The 10,242-nt window shown below is 59.9% G+C and overlaps 1 protein-coding gene across 1 annotated transcript; it reads right to left on the bottom strand.

Annotated features, from left to right (window-relative positions):
* Positions 1-8,454: 8,454 nt before the first annotated feature.
* Positions 8,455-9,228, bottom strand: LOC128794302 (serine/arginine repetitive matrix protein 2-like). Its single transcript, XM_053954055.1, has one exon. It carries the CDS (start codon positions 9,226-9,228, stop codon positions 8,455-8,457), a length of 774 nt encoding a protein of 257 aa, XP_053810030.1.
* Positions 9,229-10,242: the final 1,014 nt, after the last annotated feature.

Raw genomic sequence — 10,242 nt, 5'->3', positions numbered from 1 at the left:
TTGAAAGGATTTCAAACGTAACATTGGGAACTTCTTCAAGGAACAAACAGGAAATGCTTCAGACCTCAAAAAGTAGATTTATTAATTTGCTTTCACTTTCCTTTTAGAATCCTTACGCTTTGCCTGGCATTCCAGAAAATCCAACATAATATTAGAGGAAGTTTCTGAATTCAGAGTTTTTCTCGAGGACTTTCTTTACATACGTACAAGGAACTGTGCCTGTAACATACAGAGATGCAGTGGTTTCCTTGACTGGTCATCACAAGATGACGTTATACACTCCTCTATACTAAAAAACTTCTGTTGCCTGGGAATTACAAAGCTTCAAGCACTTCTAGAGGCTTTCCCCTGTGCAACATCACTAGGTCCCTCTCTGCTCAACTCTCAAGCCTGTCCAGGTCCTCAGTGAAAGGCAGCACAGCCGTGTGGTTCATCAGCCCCTGCTCCCGCTTCTGTCCCATCAGCAAACGTGCTGAGGGAGCGCTCCGTCCCTTCTGCCGGGTCACTGGGGAATAAGGCAAACTAGACTGGCCCCAGCACGGCCCCCTGAGCTCGCAGCTATCTGAGTTTGGAGCTCCACTGTCCACTTCTCTACGCCGCTGTCCCTGAGCTGCCCCACGACCGTGATATGGGAGGCCGGGACAAAGCCTCGCTGAAGTCCCGGCTGACAACAGCCACTGCTCTCCCCTCACAAACCCAGCCAGCCAGTGCAGCAGAGGTGGCTGTGAGATTGGCCAAGCATGGTTTTCTGTCGCTGCAGAGATGGACACAAGGCATACACATACACCTGTGCAGTGACAACAATGGCCTAGTCTTTATTACAAATTGTTCTCAAGATTTATAACCCGAAAAAAAGTCTGGTCCTAAGGCACTAGTTACATCCAAACAGCTCATTCTATGCAATGGACAAAGCAATAGCTTATTGTCTTTTATTGGTACAAAGCATTTAACGTCAATAATTCACTGGCAAGAGTTTACCACAAATTATCAAGGCACATACGCTGCTGACTAAGGCACGTATCCTCTAACTACCAGTAACCCTGATGTGTTTTTCAGTTTTCATGCTAACGGCCTTGCTTTCTTCCTTGCCATGGATAAACTTGTATTTTATTCATTTCTTCTTCTGCAAACTCAGTCGTTTGCCCTGCAGGACAGCAGCTAAGCCCATCCATGGTTTTCCCTTCCTGTTATTCCACACTCTTAGAGATGACATCCAGGAGGAGATATTCTGTCACTTTCTGGGGATGGAGCTGAGGCTGATGGGCCTGCAGTTTCCTGGCTTCTTCTTAGTGCCCTTTTGGAAGACTGCAAAGATGCTGGCGTTCCTCCACTGCTCACGCCTCTCTCTGAGGGTATCACCATCCCTGACCTGCTGGCAGAGCGCCCTGTGCCAGAGGCAGGAGCAGAGATTTCCCTTGGCCCCAAAAGGGAACGCTGGGCTCAGGCCGTGTGTCAGTGCGACCTGACAATGGGAGGAGAAGGCTGGGCCGGACGCTGCTGCCCAGGGACCAGAGGGGCCCCACACCTCGGGATCTGGGCCTGTGCTGCAAACTCCCCACACTCTTCTTTCTCCCACAGAGAGAGGACCAGCACCTGGAGGAGGCCATGGGTGCTCCGGCTCAGGGACTCACCACTGACAGCTGCCATCCCTCACAGCAAGCAGGAGGGCCCTGGTGCCAGGGAGCCACGTGAGGGCAAAGCCGCCCTCCCACGGCCTGGCCCAGGGGCTCTTGTGGCAGGCGATGTGGGGCCCAGGGCAGAGGCAGAGGGAGGCAGGAGCTGCTCAGCCAGGCCGTGGCTGGGAGCCTCCTTCCTCCCCAAGTGGGGCCCAGCTGGGCCAGGGGCAGCTCCTGGGACACCCGTGCCCGCAATGGCCCCTGCTCTCCAAGGCCTCCAGCCCTGCCCATCAGCCAGGCAGGCAGGCAGGGACAGAGCAGCCCTTGGGGCCGATGCTGCTGCAGGCAAAGAGCCCCGCAGAGGTGCTCATGCCCGCTGCCATTGGCTCTGTGCCCTGCAGCCTGCAGGCTGTGTCGCCGTGTGTAATAAATTAGCTCCAGGGCTGCCCGGCTGCCCAGTCAGTCCAGGGAAATCCTCGGCTGACCGGTCCGCGCGGAGGGGCCGATGGTATCCGGATAGCTCCACCAATGAAGACGAGAGGACTCCTGCGCTGCTATGATCCTCAAGGCTTTATTATGAGGAGTAGAGGAAAGAGCAGAGGAGATAGGGAGACAAGCACTCAAGGAGGGAGCAGGGTTCCAAGAGCCCCGAGGGAAGGAGGGACTGGGTATATAAGGGAAAAGGAGAAGGAGTGGTTATGGTACAAATCAACCAATGGGGAAAAGGCACAAGGGAGGAGACAGGATGGGGTGACAAACTGTAAAACAATGGGGTTACAGAGGAGGAGTGGTTTTACAACAGGGGCCAATGGGGGTAACAGAAACAGAGAACTTTCTGGAACTAAGGAATACATTAACTTTGAGTGACAACTAACTGAGGCAAATGATTCATAGGTCTAAACTGCTGTTGTCTCCCAAGGGAGTGCAGGGACCCCTCCCACAGCCGTGCAGAGGCTGACCCCTGTGCTTCCCCAGGCCCTGGCAACAGCTCCTGTGTGCTGCCCAGGGCACCCACGGGCGCTGCTGGGGCCTCACACCAACCAGAACCAGCTGGGGTGTGACAGCTCTGCTGCTCTGGGCACGGCTCTCGGGCAAAGCCCTCGCGTGTCCCTGGGCTGGGGGCAGTGCCCAGGTCGGGCTTGGCAGAGCCCGTCCGCTCCTGGAGGGCTGGGGGCACTGCTCTGCTCCGGCCCGGCCGGGTCTGGGGGGCCTCTGGCATTCCTGCTTGCCCTTCCAGCTGCCAGGGATGAGCCGGAGCTCAATGGCCCCAGCCTGGCCGGACAGTCAGGACTGGAGCCTTCCCGTGGCTCCCCAGCACCCAAGACCATCAGCCCCAGCTCCGAAACACTGCCTAACAGGGTTTGCCACTCTTTTTTCCTGTTAGACCCTTGAAGGCATTTTGAAAGTAACATTGTTTGGTAACTTCAAGGAACAAAAGTGACATGCTGGGGCTGTCACCCCTCAACGAAACCTGCCATGGACTGGGGCTGGGGCGGTCACCCCTCAGGGAAACCTGCCATGGCAGCCACCTCCAGAGTCTTTGATATATGTGTTTCTTGGTTGAATGCCCATCAAAGACCAATCTAGCATCTTTGCAAACGAGCATGACATTCAAGGCCATTTAAAATTGAGTGTGAACAAATTAGAAAAGATAAGATTTGTTAACTCTAAACTTCCCTTTTTATGACTACCAGTCAATATATGAAAACAATAGAGAACTTGTTTCTTGTATCTGACTTCAAATATCCATAATGCAAGATTGATTCTGAAGGCAGGAAAAAAGAAAACAAAGAAAATAGGATATAGGCTATCTTCCCAAGGCACAGAGAAGAAAATAAACATTAGAAAACTGTAGAAAAAAAAAGTTTTTCTTCACCTTCCCAGTAGCTGCTGCTTGAACTTTTGTTGTTTTTCTTGTCCCTCTCAGAACAAGGCACGTTACAGCTTTATTGTCTCAGTGGTGTATTTCCCCAATCGCTGACTTGCCATTTAAGCTCTGGTTCATCAGAAATCCATGACAAGAGATTCTCCGTGGAAGAGAGTTGCACAAGCCTCTGGATTCCTGACTCTTCACCTCTGCCAATGCCCACAGCAATCTCCTAGCACACCTGAGCTTCCTGTCTTTCTGTGAGAGACAGATTCAGCTAAAGTCAAGGAAACAGGGCAGGGGAGACCGAGACCTTCCCTTGAGATGCTTTCGGGAAGGCCTGCAAGGACCCTGCCTTCCTTCGGAACAGAGGTGGCCGCGACACGTGGTGTTGGCTGTCTCACCCTAGGTGCCCCCTCTATTCCAGAAGGACTTTTGCCCACTTCATCACTTGTCTGTCCCTCCAGCTCCAGGGCCTCAAACGCGCTCTGTAAGGTACCAAACCTCTAAGTCAGCTGCAAGTATTGAGAATAAGGCAGTGAGCATGGCTCTAACTTGGGTTTTTTAGTCAGGTTTACAATAGATTTTGAGAAGAAGAAGAGAGAAGGGGTAGATAGCACACAAGAATCCAGCACAGTCTCACCAGCTTTTTCAGCTGGGTTCTTGAAGCACAATGCCCAGCGCTTGTACTGCGCCGACTTTTTGTCAGGCCCAGGATAATTTGGGTGCCAAAGTCCTGTTGCCTGCAAACATCACACTTTTTTACCCAGCTGGAGCTGATTTCAGCATATTTGCTGAGTTGACTTTATGAGTGTTTTCCTTATCTTGGCAGTTCTAGCAGATGGCCTTATGGCCCCTAAATTCTGCATCTTTTGTGTCCACTATCAGTGGGCATCCCTCTTCCCAAGCTTTGTCAACTTCCCTCTGGGTCTGAGATCAGTGAAACATGCCCAGCCCTGAGTCTTAAAAGACAATTCTAGCGACAAATACTTTGCTTTTCTAACATTAGGCCACCACTTCGAGCTTGCAGGCTGCTATGTGTGTCACAGGTTAAATGTCTCTTCTTGTTGATCAGGCTTGGAAGGGCGTAAAGCTCAAGCATTACAGGACATGCTTGCTTCAGGAAATGGGTCCTCTCGCACAGTTTGCAACAGGTGCCCGCCCGCGCCTTCCAGAGTGCCAGAACGTTCCCGGCGCCATTCCCGGGCTCAGGGCGCTGCCTTGTGGGCGAGAGCCGCCATGACAGCGCTGGCGCCGCGCGGCGGGGGCCGGAGGGCGGGAAGGGGCGGGCGGGTGTGAGGGGCGGGGCGGCTCCCGCCCAGAGCCGCGCTCGCGCCGCGCCCTCAGCGCGTTCCGCCGCGCTGCTGGGAGCGTGCGGACGTTCCTCGGGCTCTGCGAGGAGCGTGTGGCCGCTGCGGCGTCCCAGCCCGCAGATCTTGCTGCTGCCCGAGGCTGCAGGGCCAGAGCTGCCGTGCGCCGTGGCACTGCCAGAGCCCCCCGGCAGAGCCGGGCTGGCAATGCCGACACCTGAGGGAAGCCCTGGCATGGCACGGCCGGGGCACTGTCCCCAGCCCAGGGGCACCGGCTGCTTTGCCTCCTACCCGTTCCGACACCAGCACAGCTGTCACACTCCCAGCTCTCTATGCGGTTTCTCAGGCCAGAGCAGCGCCTGTGGGTGCCCTCAGCAGCGCAGGAGGAGCACAGGAGCAGCTCCCAGGGCCTGGGGAGGCAAATGGGCAAAGGGAGCCAGGTGAGGGCAAAGCCGCCCTCCCACAGCCTGGCCCAGGGGCTCTTGTGGCAGGCGATGTGGGGCCCAGGGCAGAGGCAGGGGGAGGCAGGAGCTGCTCAGCCATGCCGTGGCTGGGAGCCTCCTTCCTCCCCAAGTGGGCCCAGCTGGGCCAGGGGCAGCTCCTGGGACACCCGTGCCCGCAATGGCCCCTGCTCTCCAAGGCCTCCAGCCCTGCCCATCAGCCAGGCAGGCAGGCAGGGACAGAGCAGCCCTTGGGGCCGATGCTGCTCAGAGGTGCCCATGCCCGCTGCCATTGGCTCTGTGCCCTGCAGCCTGCAGGCTGTGTCGCCGTGCAGAGGCTGACCCCTGTGCTTCCCCAGGCCCTGGCAACAGCTCCTGTGCTGCCCAGGGCACCCACGGGCGCTGCTGGGGCCTCAAACCAACCAGAACCAGCTGGGGTGTGACAGCTCTGCTGCTCTGGGCACGGCTCTCGGGCAAAGCCCTCGCGTGTCCCTGGGCTGGGGGCAGTGCCCAGGTCGGGCTTGGCAGAGCCCGTCCGCTCCTGGAGGGCTGGGGGCACTGCTCTGCTCCGGCCCGGCCCGGGTCTGGGGGGCCTCTGGCATTCCTGCTTGCCCTTCCAGCCGCCAGGGATGAGCCGGAGCTCAATGGCCCCAGCCTGGCCGGACAGTCAGGACTGGAGCCTTCCCGTGGCTCCCCAGCACCCAAGACCATCAGCCCCAGCTTGGAAACAGGGTTTGCCATTCTTTTGTCCTGTTAGACCCTTGAAGGCATTTTGAAAGTAACATTGTTTGGTAACTTCAAGGAACAAAAGTGACATGCTGGGGCTGTCACCCCTCAACGAAACCCGCCATGGACTGGGGCTGGGGCTGTCACCCCTCAGGGAAACCCGCCATGGAGCGGGGCTGAGGCTGTGACACCTCATGGAAACCCTCCATGGACAACTGGGGAGATGAGGGATTAGGGAAGGGAAGAGGGGAAAAGCACAAATTTAACACAAAAACACAGCACCACACAGCAGCGAACAGATGGACTAGAAAGAAAAGATGCCCCTATGTGCTGCTGTTGTAGGTCCCAGTTGAGGCCCGGCGTCGCTGGCGGGAGCGGTTGCTCCTGCGGGACATCCCTGACGGTGCCCCCCTGCGCCTGGGCCTCTGAGCCCTTGCTGCTGTCCTGCTGCTCCTGTCCTGGCGACTCCTGGACAGGACAGGTTGATTCGAGGCCCGGCGCTGCAGGCGGGCGCGGCTGCGTCTGGGGGATGTCCCTGACGACGTCTCCCTTGGCCTGGGCCTCTCAGTCCTTGGTCTTGTCCGGCTGCTCCTGTCACGGCGACTCCTGGACCGGGCAGGCGGACTCTGGGCCTGACCTTGCTGACGGGCGCGGCTGCATCCCGGGGATGCCTGTGAAGGTGTCTCCCTTGGCCTGGGCCTCTCAGTCCTCGTGGTTGTCCTCCTGCTCCTGTCACAGCGACTCCTCCATCGGACGGGTCCTTCTGGGGCCCGACCTTGCTGGCGAGAGCGGGTTGGCCTGCAGCCGGGCCCAGCACATCTGGAATGGACCCTGTCCTCAGGGTCAGAGGAGCTGCTGTACGTTGAGTTTGATGTGCTGGGGCTGCTGGTGTCCAGTGAAGAAGACAGCAGAGACTGCAGCCATACTGTGTGCTGGTGGCTGCTGCTGGTCTCCGCAGATGGAGACTGGGGATCCAGCCCCGATGGCACCAGGGTGCTGGAGCTGGGGCTGATGGCCTCAGGTGCTGAGGAGCCATCAGCAGGCTCCAGTCCTGACTGTCTGGTCAGGCTGGGGCCACTGAGCTCTGACTCATCCCTGGAAGCTGTAAGGCCAGGCAGGAATGTCAAAGACCACCCAGGCCCGAGGCAAGCCAGGCCAGAGCAGAACCCCCAGCCCTTCAGGAGCAGACGGGCTCTGCCAAGCCCAGCCTGGGCACTGTCCCCAGCCCAGGGGCACCGGCTGCTTTGCCTCCTACCCGTTCCGACACCAGCACAGCTGTCACACTCCCAGCTCTCTATGCGGTTTCTCAGGCCAGAGCAGCGCCTGTGGGTGCCCTCAGCAGCGCAGGAGGAGCACAGGAGCAGCTCCCAGGGCCTGGGGAGGCAAATGGGCAAAGGGAGCCAGGTGAGGGCAAAGCCGCCCTCCCACGGCCTGGCCCAGGGGCTCTTGTGGCAGGCGATGTGGGGCCCAGGGCAGAGGCAGGGGGAGGCAGGAGCTGCTCAGCCATGCTGTGGCTGGGAGCCTCCTTCCTCCCCAAGTGGGCCCAGCTGGGCCAGGGGCAGCTCCTGGGACACCCGTGCCCGCAATGGCCCCTGCTCTCCAAGGCCTCCAGCCCTGCCCATCAGCCAGGCAGGCAGGCAGGGACAGAGCAGCCCTTGGGGTTGATGCTGCTCAGAGGTGCCCATGCCCGCTGCCATTGGCTCTGTGCCCTGCAGCCTGCAGGCTGTGTCACCGTGCAGAGGCTGACCCCTGTGCTTCCCCAGGCCCTGGCAACAGCTCCTGTGCTGCCCAGGGCACCCACGGGCGCTGCTGGGGCCTCACACCAACCAGAACCAGCTGGGGTGTGACAGCTCTGCTGCTCTGGGCACAGCTCTCGGGCAAAGCCCTCGCGTGTCCCTGGGCTGGGGGCAGTGCCCAGGCCGGGCTTGGCAGAGCCCGTCTGCTCCTGGAGGGCTGGGGGCACTGCTCTGCTCCGGCCCGGCCCGGGTCTGGGGGGCCTCTGGCATTCCTGCTTGCCCTTCCAGCCGCCAGGGATGAGCCGGAGCTCAATGGCCCCAGCCTGGCCGGACAGTCAGGACTGGAGCCTTCCCGTGGCTCCCCAGCAGCCAAGACCATCAGCCCCAGCTTGGAAACAGGGTTTGCCAATCTTTTATCCTGTTAGACCCTTGAAGGCATTTTGAAAGTAACATTGTTTGGTAACTTCAAGGAACAAAAGTGACATGCTGGGGCTGTCACCCCTCAACGAAACCTGCCATGGACTGGGGCTGGGGCTGTCACCCCTCAGGGAAACCCGCCATGGAGCGGGGCTGAGGTTGTGACACCTCAGGGACACCCGCCATGGAGCGGGACTGAGGCTGTGACACCTCATTGAAACCCTCCATGGACAACTGGGGAGATGAGGGATTAGGGAAGGGAAGAGGGGAAAAGCACAAATTTAACACAAAAACACAGCACCACACGGCAGCAAACAGATGGACTAGAAAGAAAAGATGCCACTATGTGCTGCTGTTGTAGGTCCCAGTTGAGGCCCGGCGTCGCTGGCGGGAGCGGTTGCTCCTGCGGGACATCCCTGACGGTGCCCCACTGCGCCTGGGCCTCTGAGCCCTTGCTGCTGTCCTGCTGCTCCTGTCCTGGCGACTCCTGGACAGGACAGGTTGATTCGAGGCCCGGCGCTGCAGGCGGGCGCGGCTGCGTCTGGGGGATGTCCCTGACGACGTCTCCCTTGGCCTGGGCCTCTCAGTCCTTGGTCTTGTCCGGCTGCTCCTGTCACGGCGACTCCTGGACCGGGCAGGCGGACTCTGGGCCTGACCTTGCTGGCGGGCGCGGCTGCATCCCGGGGATGCCTGTGAAGGTGTCTCCCTTCGCCTGGGCCTCTCAGTCCTCGTGGTTGTCCTCCTGCTCCTGTCACAGCGACTCCTCCATCGGACGGGTCCTTCTGGGGCCCGACCTTGCTGGTGAGAGCGGGTTGGCCTGCAGCTGGGCCCAGCACGTCTGGAATGGACCCTGTCCTCAGGGTCAGACGAGGTGCTGTACGTTGAGCTTGATGTGCTGGGGCTGCTGGTGTCCAGTGAAGAAGACAGCAGAGACTGCAGCCATACTGTGTGCTGGTGGCTGCTGCTGGTCTCCACAGATGGAGACTGGGGATCCAGCCCCGATGGCACCAGGGTGCTGGAGCTGGGGCTGATGGCCTCAGGTGCTGAGGAGCCATGAGCAGGCTCCAGTCCTGACTGTCTGGTCAGGCTGGGGCCACTGAGCTCTGACTCATCCATGGAAGCTGTAAGGCCAGGCAGGAATGTCAAAGACCACCCAGGCCTGAGGCAAGCCAGGCCAGAGCAGAACCCCCAGCCCTTCAGGAGCAGACGGGCTCTGCCAAGCCCAGCCTGGGCACTGTCCCCAGCCCAGGGGCACCGGCTGCTTTGCCTCCTACCCGTTCCGACACCAGCACAGCTGTCACACTCCCAGCTCTCTATGCGGTTTCTCAGGCCAGAGCAGCGCCTGTGGGTGCCCTCAGCAGCGCAGGAGGAGCACAGGAGCAGCTCCCAGGGCCTGGGGAGGCAAATGGGCAAAGGGAGCCAGGTGAGGGCAAAGCCGCCCTCCCACGGCCTGGCCCAGGGGCTCTTGTGGCAGGCGATGTGGGGCCCAGGGCAGAGGCAGGGGGAGGCAGGAGCTGCTCAGCCATGCTGTGGCTGGGAGCCTCCTTCCTCCCCAAGTGGGCCCAGCTGGGCCAGGGGCAGCTCCTGGGACACCCGTGCCCGCAATGGCCCCTGCTCTCCAAGGCCTCCAGCCCTGCCCATCAGCCAGGCAGGCAGGCAGGGACAGAGCAGCCCTTGGGGTTGATGCTGCTCAGAGGTGCCCATGCCCGCTGCCATTGGCTCTGTGCCCTGCAGCCTGCAGGCTGTGTCACCGTGCAGAGGCTGACCCCTGTGCTTCCCCAGGCCCTGGCAACAGCTCCTGTGCTGCCCAGGGCACCCACGGGCGCTGCTGGGGCCTCACACCAACCAGAACCAGCTGGGGTGTGACAGCTCTGCTGCTCTGGGCACAGCTCTCGGGCAAAGCCCTCGCGTGTCCCTGGGCTGGGGGCAGTGCCCAGGCCGGGCTTGGCAGAGCCCGTCCGCTCCTGGAGGGCTGGGGGCACTGCTCTGCTCCGGCCCGGCCCGGGTCTGGGGGGCCTCTGGCATTCCTGCTTGCCCTTCCAGCCGCCAGGGATGAGCCGGAGCTCAATGGCCCCAGCCTGGCCGGACAGTCAGGACTGGAGCCTTCCCGTGGCTCCCCAGCAGCCAAGA

This window comes from Vidua chalybeata, chromosome 12 (genome assembly GCF_026979565.1).
Source record: "Vidua chalybeata isolate OUT-0048 chromosome 12, bVidCha1 merged haplotype, whole genome shotgun sequence".
NCBI classification, from domain to species: domain Eukaryota; kingdom Metazoa; phylum Chordata; class Aves; order Passeriformes; family Viduidae; genus Vidua; species Vidua chalybeata.
The sequence above is the reverse complement of the archived record's forward strand: the minus strand, read 5'-3'. Positions and strand labels throughout refer to the sequence as shown.

Coding starts and splice junctions, on each gene's coding strand:
- LOC128794302 (XM_053954055.1), bottom strand. CDS start 9,228: ATGGATGAGTCAGAGCTCAGTGGCCCCAGCCTGACCAGACAGTCAGGA.